General features: G+C 35.2%; 1 protein-coding gene across 3 annotated transcripts in view; it reads left to right on the top strand.

The window, feature by feature from the left end:
- Window positions 1-12,094, top strand: part of LOC118185319 (uncharacterized) — a 212,121-nt gene that overhangs the window by 147,347 nt on the left and 52,680 nt on the right. For all 3 annotated transcript variants that reach the window (XM_085813592.1, XM_085813594.1, XM_085813593.1), the window contains exon 3: window positions 11,230-11,353. In XM_085813592.1, the coding sequence (XP_085669718.1) occupies window positions 11,230-11,353 (124 nt within the window). The remainder of the gene's footprint in view (window positions 1-11,229; window positions 11,354-12,094) is intronic.

A 12,094-nucleotide genomic window follows, 5' to 3' on the forward strand; every position in this document is an offset into this window, starting at 1 on the left:
GCCGTCGTTTGTTCACATATGAAACTCTTAGTAGAATACTGAATTAAGTCAGTTGGTGCACTAACTTCAGTGTCTATTGCACAGTGCGAGAAAAGTTAACTTTCAGTTTTGTGCTCGGAAAATTGTCTTCCTGCTCACAGGTCGAAATTGCTTGCTTAGAAACTAATATTAATTGTAAAAAAAAATTAAAATAAACAGATTTTAACTATAGTGTTTTAGGCTTTTCCGCATTTTACAGTTTTTAATGAAGATATTTTGTGTTTTTATGTATTTTTGCCGTGTCACGAACTGAACTGATTGAATGAGAGCTGTATTTCTAATCAAATTCCAGGTAATAAGTTTAAATGAAGTGCGGCAAAAAAGGTGTATAATTTAATAGGCCTTACAAGGAAGTAGTCATTTGGCGTCCACATCAGATTTTTTGTAAAAGAAGATTAAGAACAAGTAGGTGTGATGATTTTTTTTTTTAAATGAAGCTCTGGGAGCGACTGCAGCATCATCCTTGGCCTCGCCACTGATGCACATGATTTGCATATATCACTGCAGTGAGCATTTTATCGAGGTCTATGTATGGTCTATGTATGGTAGGCCCATTTAGATGCTTTCCTCATAGGGCTGCGTTTTGGACAGCCAGTATATGTATAAATACCAGTGAAAACATTTTTTTAGAAAAGGTTTGGTAAATAGCCAGTGGAATTCTTGATAGTAAACATTATAAGACAAATTAAGGAAATCTGAAAGGTTTCAGATTTTAAATTACATCCAAAGGGACTTTTTAACATTTTGCCTGTAACCTTTATTTATTAAATATCATGTTCTTCGCACGTAAACGATAAAATTCAGTTCAAAAGCAATATCACAAAATAATTTTAAATTGAACATATCCTTTAGTATTTCCGATACACAGTCTCACGCGCTGGAGATAAAAAAAGGTTTTTTCTGTACAACGTTATCATTGTTTGCTTTGAAATCCTTGATTTTGTTAATGAAAACTTCATATGCCCATATTTGCAGTAGGATTATGTCATTAGAAATTGGATGGTTTTAGGTACAGTTGCTTTATCACAATTCGAGAAACATACATACATTTATGCAGATTCTTCATTATTTGATTTATTTAAATATAATACAGGGCGATAATATTTTGTGGCAACAGTTTGAAAAGTGAAGCGGACACTCGGAGTGATTCGACGCAAAATCGCAAAACGAAAACAATAGTCCCTCAGGGACAAAACCCTTTGGATTAAAAAACTGTCAGTTTATTAGCAAATTGTTGGAAGTTTAAAAATTATCTTTCAGTTCGTTCAAATGACTGTTGCTTTATTCTGAAAATGTTATTTTTAATGGATTTAAAAAGAAAGCGGAGATAATATTTAGCTTTATATGACTCTAAAAATCTTTAAATTTAAGTAAATTAAATCCGGAAAAGTGAGATGTACTATTATTGTTTTTCGTCGTTATTTTTTACGCTATCTTTGAGTTTTTAAAGTTATTTTTGAGTTATTTAAGTATGTTATTTATACCCAACTTAGTAAATGTCGCTATTGATATTTTTCGTATTCTAAATGTTATTCATTTATTGTTGCTAATTTCAAACTTAATTTTGGCTGAGATTAGTATTTAATTTTCAGTTATCGGTCTGTCTTGTTTACGTGTTAGCTGATCACTTGCTCGACATTTAAGTTAGAGCGTTTATAACAATATAAATTTTATTGCGGAAGGGGTGGAGTGTATTTCTCAATTGACGAGACAATGAGAAAACTTATTTCCGACTTCATAAAAGCAAAGCTTTTCCTATAAAATGTGCAATGACATTTTCTCTTGACACGTTGACGATGAATGTGACAGTTTATGAGAAATATAAGAATGAGAAGCACAACAATGGAGACATTATCTTCCTAGAAGTAATTTTCGAGAGTTGGCATCCTTGGCACGGGTTCTTTACGACCGCTGCTTGGAATGCAAAATGTTTTCGCTTTTTGTGGCTAAGTCTCACTTGAAAAGTTGAAATCTAGAAATCATTGTTAGTACTTGTTAGTACTTTTCGAGTCAGCTGCGCTTGGATTTTTAGTTTAAGAACCAGTTTTCCAAAGCGTGGATGACTGTTTACTGATAGCTCACAGCGTTAGTTTCGGCATAAATTTCTTTAATTATTTAAATTCAGAAATGTTTTAACCTTAAATTCTCATATTCATTTCCTGAGTTGAACTTCTTAAACTCATCAGTCTGAGGTAAATTCAATCATTTAAAATGCGAAGCACGTAAAGGTGTCAAAGTTCACGCCAGATTTTAATTTTGCGCTAATTCTGCAGTAAAGGTGTTGCCAACGAAAAAAAAAAAAAGACAGCATTATAGCTGACAGTTCAAGGTTATTAAAAATGGAACGCTACATTAAAGAACAATGCTTTTTGATTGTGGAGAACAATTACAGTTTGCGATTTTATGGCCAAAATAGTGATTTAACTTCAAGTATGAAGAGATTAATTAAATTTAGGAAGTCTGAATTAATTAGTGATCTCAATCACTCTTGCCGTCCTTCAATAAGTCGTTCGACACAAAACATCGAAGCAGTTCGCGAGAGCGTTGCTGTAAATCCAGGAACATCGGTTCAGCATCGTGGTCAAGAACTGAACATTTCGAGAAATTCTCTACAACATATTTTCACGGAAGACATTCATCTTCATAATCACAAAGTTCAACTGACTCGAGAACTAAAGTCTGCTGACCACTCACAGCGGGGAGAGTTAAAATGAATTATTGAATGAATGAATTGTTGAATGAATGAATTGTTGAATGGATTCAAAATGAATTGTTGAATGGATTATGGAACAACAAAAAGGTGGATGCTGATTTTTGGAACAAATCATCTTCGGCGATGAGGCTCATATTTTCATCTTGATGGCTTGGTTAATTGGCAAAATTGTATTTGGTGTTCAGGAAATCCATTGGTGATTGTTGAGGCGTTGAGGAACAAAAGCATTTGCAACAAGTGTCACGGTTTAATCCGGATTTTGGGTTGGAAGCATCATCGGACCATTCTTCTCAGAAAATGCGGCTGGTCAGAAAATAACAATTAATGGTGCTCGCTATCGCGGAATGATAACCCAGTTTTTTCTGCCTAAATTGCAAGATATATATGTGGATGACATATGGTTTCAACAAGATGGTCCCACATACCATATAGTCGGAAAAGCAATTCAATTACTGCATGAGTCATTTCCTCGTCGTGGAATTTCCCATTTTGGTGATCAGAATTGGCCGCCCAGATCATGAGATTTCATGTCGTTGCGATTTTTTGAAGTCGAAGGTTTTTTCCAACAAGCCCACGACTAGCCACGTCTTGAATAAGGGAATAAATTAAGCACTGTATCGACGAAGCTGTAGAGGCTGTTTACCGGATCTGCTATTCCATACATAATCCTATACTGCATGCATTATGAAACAATTAAAAGTATACAATTTTTAATTATAAACCATTGTCTTCTATCAAAATTACGTCTTGTGTGAGTTTTGGGACACCCTATACATTTATTTGAATTTTTGAGTTGATAGTGATGTTATGCGCCAGTGGTCAATTAATTTCAGAGTTTCTCGTAAATCGTGCAATGCCTGTCTGCCACAAACTGGTTGGAGATATTAGGCTTCAGTTTCGCCAGTTTAATGTTAATTAGATCAGTAATTTTATCACGGACAAAATAAAGGGGTATTTCGCGGGAAGATGACAAAGTAAATAGTAAAAATTCGTGAAAATTTAATGGCTGTAAATTTCGAAGAAAGTTTCGTGAAAACTAGGAACAAGCAAAAATAGGAAAAAAAAAAAAAAAAAAAGAAAAAGAAAACTTTCGGGTTTTTTTTTTTTTTTTTTTTTTTTTTCCCCATTTACACATACATACACGTTTCGACAGCATTTGGATTAACACCGCTTTGTGCGAAAAATGTTTAAAAACAGCATATTTTTAAAATTTCTGATAGGCAGTTTCTCGTGCCGAAGATAAAAATATTTTATTCCATACAGGTGTTGCCACCGCTGGCTTTGAAATCGTTGAGTTTCTCAATAAAAATTTGTTAAAGATATGAAATAGGTAATAAATCAAATTCGAAATTCAAGATTCGGGCTTCCAGGTGCCCATATTTGGGTGGAGGACTATGTTAATCAAAATTGGATGGCTCTGAGTATCTTATTTTTCCCCCCAGTGCGAGAAACATACATGCATTCATGCATATTCTTCATTATTTAATTTCCTTAAATCTAATACAGAGCGATAATATTTAGTGGCAACAATTTGAAAAGTGACACAGCCATTTATAGTGATTCGACGTAAAATTCCGTTTTTAGAATAATAGCCCTTCTGGGCTAATAATTAGTAAGTACCTGAATAAAAATTGTATTATAAATTTTTAATTGAAATTAATATTTGCAAATCAATTAAGTTTTTGAAAACATATTAATATTCATTATAAGGCAAGATTAGCATTTATTTAGACGATAAGTTTACTGTATATGCCCCCTCTCTCTCATTAAGCATAAAGTTTTTAACCATTTGCACTCCAATCTAGCAATTCATATAGTATACCAAAAACTTCAGCTCTATATTAGTTCTAATTCAGAAGTCAAACAACAAAAATCAGCGTTATACCTACAAAATTTTCACAGGACTAGTTTCGATGGTTTTACCGAACCATCATCTTCAGCTGCAAAACCGCAAATGAACAAGATAGGAAATAATGATTAGATAAGATAAGAAAGCCTGAACAAGAATAAGCACTGTGTATTATTCTTGTTCAGGCTTTCTTATCTTACTTTTCTTTCTTACCTTAAATTTTGTAGGTATAACGCTGATTTTTGTTGTTTGACTTCTGAATTAGTATTTATTCGGCGTGTTATTGTGTCTCTATATTAGTTACAAGTGCATATATATAATTTAAAAAAAAATATTATGTGGATGCCATAAGACTTCCTTTCACGCCTATTAAATTATGCATATTTATGGTTCATTTCATTTAAACTTATTCCTCATTTAAACTTATTTCTTCTTCACTTCATTTAAACTCAATTAACAATCCTTCAAGGCAAATTAAAAATGACATCAAAAACTTTAAACTTTGAAATCAAATATCTCGGTCAATTTTTGTCACACGGATGTCAAACTTCGTAATAGTTTTTTTTTATTTTTTAAATTTTTCATGACGTGTATAAGGCCCGCCAGCGGCCGAGCTGTAAAATCGCTGAACACTGGTAGTTCGGTCCGAGGTTCGAATCTCGCTAACGGGCATGGCTGCATGGGCGTTTTCGTGGTTTTCCCCATGTGTAACGTGTATACGAGCCAGTTTCCCTTAGAAAGTCCTCCACGAAGGCATCCCTCCTCTTAGGCAGAGAGCCCTAGTGTGCTTTGCCGTATTCTGAATAAACCAAACCATAACGTGTATAAAACTTTCCCAAGTATAAATATAGGAAGCGAGAGATCACATTAAAAGTTATCCCATATACAAAATTTCAATGTTCTAACGCGTGATCGTTTTTGAATTACGCGCGATATGTACGGGTGTACTACGAAACAAATCCATTCTGAATCTACTTTAGAATCTGTTTTTTTTTTGGGGGGGGAGGAGGGAAGTCCTTTATTCTGTTCGTAGGTACAGACGTCACGCAGAAAAGATCCTCCAAATGTAAACGGTCAAAATGGATATTTCCGTTGAAATAGGATACCCGAAATTTTTGGCGATTGCAATTCTTTATTTCGCACAAGGAAGTAAAAAATAGGGTTGCTGCAAGAAAACAAAATATTTATTCCTTAGCTACATTGTATAAAACAAGTTCAAATCGATAAATCTGCAACAAAATCAAAATTTAATATTTTATAATTTGCCATAGTGTGTTATTCTTATTTAATATTCCCAATATAATGTATAATATTCCCAATATAATATTTTCCGAATATGGAAAAATATTTTTACGTATTTTCAACAGGTAAATATTCCTATTTAAGAATGAAAAATTATGTCTGATGTGTGTTTTCCATGTCTTGCTCTTGATGCACCAGTCTCTTGATGAAATTCGTAAATACTTTTTCATAATCTGCTTATTGAGGTGGATAATGACACGTTCAATTTCTTCTTCAAGTTCTTTTAGTGTTTCTATTCAAGTTCGATTGTTTTTTTTTTTTTAATTGCAGTAGCACTGTCACGCACACAGCGATGTTTTCAACAGATCGGCTGAATCGAGAGTGTGGTGATTTAATGTCTGTTGTCGAACTTGTGCACCGAGAATTTCTTTTCTTCTCTGCGAACTGTTGTTTCACTTTCACCTCCAGAGATTACACGGAGCTTCCTAACAGTTTATGCATTATACTCGCCATTTTTGTAATGAGTTTTTACTATCAAAACTCTATATGGGAGCAGAGCTCCATGTGGAGTCAGCTACAACGAAGACGTAAGAGTTATAGAATTTCCAGGTCAAAATAAACTCGACATTCTTAAATTGGAACATTTACCTCTTGTAAGTACGAAAAGTATTTTCTGTCTTCTAAACATTAAGCAGTTTTTTGAGGATATTAAGCCTGATCCTTTCATTGGGATGCCCTATAGATCTTGTCGACGAAGTCAAAAATAATAATAATAAAAAAAAAAAAAAAAAATACGATTAAGAGTAAAACGAAAATATACTGTTACGAATTTTGTATATATGCAAATAATTTGAGTGTAATTATATGTGAAATTATATAGTCTTTTGTATATGTAACATGAAATACTTGAAAGAGAAGAAGCTGTGTCGGAAAAATAAGATACGGGGATAGGTCTGTTTTAACACTGAGTAAATGGCTTATCTCGTCATCTGCAATCTGTCATCCAAAATTAGTTCTGGTAATTCCTGATTAATTGTAATCCTCATTAATTTCCATGATTAATTGTCATCCAGAATTATAAAGCTTTTAATATGCTAAGTCTTTCCATGGCTGTCTAAAAAAAAGCCACGTGGATGCCAAGCCACAACACAGCCACGTGGATGGCTGTTGCTTTGTATTGAAAAAGAATGCGAAGTTTCTTGAGTTTACTGTGTCTAGGAAGAGACTGTATAAGATATTTCTCCCGCCTTCTTGGCATGCCTTCGTGGTGTGGTGGTCAACACACTCGGCTCGTATTCAAGAGGTCCGTGGTTCGAGGCCCGGCGAGAGCAATGTTTATTTTTCATGTTCCGGCTTCGAAATATCCTAATGCCTCTACAACTGGCATAATTTATATTCATAAGAATTTGTTAGTAAAATATTCTGTAAAAAGATTAGATCTTTTTATAGCATTAGAACAAAGATCACCAAAATTAGATCTTTAAAAAATAACATACTAGAAACTTTCATTATGTGCGACCAGAATTATATATGGATTTTCCCCACTACACTAACATAAGATACTTTTCAGAAAGGTAGTCAGCGTCAGTAGCCACTATCATCTTTTCTTTCACGTTCATCGTTCACGAACTCCACGTGAACAATAGTAACTCCACGTGGATGGGGATTTTCTTACCCTTATGCTCGAATATAAATCTTCGCTATCCTATTTCTCATACTCAGCTCCAAGATTAAGAGCTAATTGTAAAACTGTTTTCTTTCATGTTCATTGCCCAAAGTCGTCAAACTTGGCGACATTTTGGTCGGGTCACTGAATACATGTAATTGGTATTGTAATTGAATAACTTATAAGGTATTTCTCCCGCCTTCTTAGCATGCGTTCGTAGTGTAGTGGTCAGCACACTGGGTGCGTATTCCAGAGGTCCGAGGTTCGATTCCCTGCGAAGACGTTGCTCATTTTTCATTTCGTATCGAAATAACCTAATGTCCTACAGTGGCGCCCGAACTAAAAGGGTGATGGATGACGATTCTCCACCTCCAGGATTTGGCGACTGGGTCCCAGTCGCCCTTTAAAAAGGAGGAATGTATAAAGTATTTCTCCCGCCTTCTTCGCATGCCTTTGTGGTGCCGCATACGCTGGGCGCGTATTCGAGAGGTCCGTGGTTCGATTCCCGGCGAGCGCGTTGCTCATTTTTCATCTTTTCGGCTTTCAAAAAATAACTTAATGTTTCTAAAAACTGTAATTAATCTCTCTATGTACGTATAACCGTATCCGTCCCTCATATGCCTTCCAGTAATTTCGAGAAAGGGAATATACTACAGATTTCTCTGCGGCTGGAGGGAAAACTATATAAGAGCGGAGAAAACGTGTTTCTCAGTTGTTTAGTTCAGCCTTGAGCTTAGAGCTATCTCCGTATGAACTTCTCCTTTTAGAAGCGCTTTTGTGTTTAACGTTATTAATCGTTTGAGGTGTAACCAGTGATTGTGCTTTGTAATTCTATACAAGTAATTTTGTGGAAAGTTCCAGAAGTGTGAAATGTTTCTCTTGGTAAAATAATTTTTTTCAAGTTGTTATCGGTTTTGCCTGCATTTAATCCGTTATGAACCCTTACGAATGGAACAACACGTCTTACATACATGCAGCTTGGTGAAATTGATACCGGAAAAAAATAATAAATGGTGTAAATGAAAAGGACTTAAAAAGAAAGAGAGTCACTACTGGTTCATAACTCCTTCGTTTAAAATTTACTGCCTCTTAAATTCGGAATGTCTTATCTGTGTTTGCCGCTGTCGTATTCAACAAGCGTGGACGATAACAGAGTGACCTATAATGAGATTTTGATGCCAAGGTTAACGGGTTTTCTATTTTTTCGCTTTCGTAAACGACGACATCTAGAACGTCTGCTGCTCGCGATTTCCAAGCCGTGGCCGCATTCATGGAAGATGCTTGACCCCCTGCTTTCCCCTCCTCTGGTGCATATCAAGAATTTAATGATGGCCCGCTAGCAGTGTCTAACACTTGTGGTTGCACAATAGGACGCTGACATCTTTCAAAATGTCGACAAAATGTTCCAATATTTCTGTGCATTATTTTCCGCGTTAGAAGGCATTGGAGGGGCGGTGTTGCAATTTGAAGAACAGGTTCGTAGCAATCAGCCTTGAAATGTAAAATGTTCATATCTGAGTGATCTGATTAAAATCTCTGCCTGTAGGTATGATGTATGGATCCAAACCTGAAGTGTATGACACACGTGATACGTACTGAGGTTGTGTTTGATACTTTGAAGAATGTGCGTTGAGGTAGGTAGGCGGATATTTTAAAGATGAACTCATTTGTGTGTGGAAATGTTTTGTTTTGATGTATGATGGACATTAGATCATTGTTGTTCTTTGTTTTCTAAAATTCTCAAATTGAGAATTTTAGAAAGAAGAATGGCATCTCAGAAGAATGTCTCAAGCATTACCAAGATCACTCTCACCTCATTCTTCAGCATTCATCCTTAACGTGTCTGCTCTGCTCATATTCAGCTGTTTTTATATTTCAAAAGTTTTCTTCGAGGCTGCTGTTCTTTGGGTACGCTTTTGGCTAATTTGTGCAAGAAATTTTTATTATCTGTGTAACACGATAGATTTAATTTTTCTTTATGAGGAACTGTCGTATTACCCTGTCCTTGCCGTCCTGACGTAAGCGATAGCGCGTCTGCTTAACTTAGAATTATCCGTAGTTCGAATCCCTGTTAGGACACAGCCATTTTTTCGAGCTTCGGGAAAAACTTTGTCTCTGCAGTGTCGCACGGTTAAGATGTCATGAACGATAATTCATTCATTCATAATCGATAATCATCAACGATAAAGTCTGGATTTGATCGACTAGGTGTTGTGCCTCTCTCCGAACTCTACCATCGATAAAAGAGAATATAAGGAATTATCGCATTATCTCGTTTGTGCGCCCACCAGCGGCCTAGTAGTTCGGTTCGGGGTTCATATCCCGGTGAACGGGCTGCCTGCATGGGCGTTTTCGTAGTTTTTCCCATATGTAACGTGTATACGAGCCAGTTTCTCTTAGAAAGTCTTCCACGAAGTCATTCCTTCCCACAGGCAGGTAGTCCTCGCGTGCATTGCCATAATTAAGTAAACAGAAAATCAAACTCCGTGTATGCTCTCGTGTTGTGAATGGTAACACGTCATGTACTGGAAGATCCGTGGTTCATATTTGGACGAGAGCATAACTGATTTTTCATGTTTCCTGCTTCAAAAACAGCCTATTGTTTTTATATCTTTAATTTACACGCATTTTTTATTTCAAATTCTGAAATTTTTAATTAACTTTTTCAGTTTACTCCAACTTTTGATACTTTGGCTAAAGTATCGCTCTTTCCTTCTCCACTTCATTTATTCTTCACTACACTGCGTGTGGATTTTGAAGAGATTTTCTTGCTTTTTCTGTTTTCGAACTGCATTATACACCTGAAGACGTGTTGTTCATTTTTTGCTTTCCAAAATTACTCCTTATGCCCAATTGTTTATCCTTCGCAGTCATTGGGTTATATATATATATATAGGTAATAAGAACTACATTTGAAGGAGGTACTCATTTGAGGAACTACATTTGAAGGAGACATTTTGAAGATATCAAGCTCATCAAGGACACAATGGTTAAGATTGTTTAACACAGGTAATTTGATCCAGGTTCAATTCATTGCGAACGGGCTGGATGCATGGGAGGTTTCGTGGTTTTTTCTATTTATACGAGTCAGTTTCAAAGTCCACGGAGGAATTCTCGGCAAATAGTTTACTTTGCCATTATCCAATAATGTAATCGTGAAGATATCGATTCATTCTTTCAAAGCCTTTCTTTTGCATTTTTGCCTGGACTTCAAAGATATATCCACCGCAAATTGAATGAATTCGTTAACTGCGAAGAAAATTGATAATATGAGGTTTGAAGTCATGCAGTTAATTAAGACTTTCAAGTTATTTTTATTATTGAAAATGCTCATCTATTTCCATCTCTTTTGATATGATTCTTTTTTTGACTTTTTAAAGGTAAGAAATTAAGTTACTGAAATTATAGTATTATAGTTTGAAATTATAGTATTTAATGCCAAGTTAACTGGAGCTTTGTTAGCGTAACTATTTTTAAATTTGTTAGTGCGTTCACTAAAATTTGCTCCAACGTGTTCAAGCATAAAAGAATAATTTGGAATGTGATGAGCGTTGCTTTATTCAGAAAAGCTTAATTTTCCTCAGCTGTTATTTTCATGATCTCGACTTTGCTCTCTTCTCCCCAGCCCCCAATATTCTACTTCATTTTGATCGTGAAGATATGCATTTAAAAATTTTTTCCATTCACATTGATCACACAACTCTCCATTTTACTTTTCAGGTGCAGCGTGCCAAGATAGCGATGTGGACTCTGGTATCGTGGCTTACAGGAAACCAGGCCAGAGAATAGGTTCTACATCCTCAGCTGACACGGACAGCAGTCAAGAATCCAGACGGCGAATAGAGTGAGTGTTTGCATTCCTTTTTCGTTATCATGGTTATCACTTTTTATTTTAATGTCTCACACATTTTCTAAGAAATTATAAAGAACATAATTACAAATTATCCACACTATTACAATGTATGCGCGTCTGTTTGTGGCATCATTTCCTCCAGAACGGCAGTGAGTTGAGTTTCGTGAGAGGTACTCCCAGATTCCAAAAATTCGTGGGAAGCCATTTCGATCATTCTCATCTTCGTACGACTTTAATCAGCCGAGATATTAATTAAAATCTCTGAAAACACTAATTTTCGCATTCATTTTCCCGAGTGGCAACAGTCTCGGGAATCGCTGGAAATAAAAATACTTTATTTCGAGAAGTGTTGCCACTGCTTACTTCTAAATGTTCCACAATGTGGGATTGGTTATAGAGTTTCTTAGTGAAAAATTTCTAAGTTTTACAAAATATGAAATAAAAGTAGCATTGCCAAACATGAAGTCTATTTATTTAATGTCATATTCTGATGTTAAAGAAAGCACGCGATTGCATGTTTTATCATTGTATGTCAAAAATTCTTTCTTTAATGTTAATTAAATTTAATTCTTTTATTAATGAATTCTATTCATAGTTGAAATTAATTTTATTAATGTCTTTAAATAAATAGCTGCCGCTGGCAACCTTTTTCAAGTTAGAATAATTGACACGGTATGTTATTGCCACATTAATTCTTTTATTGACATTGAGAAAAAGTTATAATATTACATC

The sequence above is a fragment of the Stegodyphus dumicola genome, chromosome 3 (genome assembly GCF_044657685.1).
Source record: "Stegodyphus dumicola isolate Sdum_Otavi_A_Nest chromosome 3, ASM4465768v1".
Taxonomy (NCBI): Eukaryota; Metazoa; Arthropoda; class Arachnida; order Araneae; family Eresidae; genus Stegodyphus; species Stegodyphus dumicola.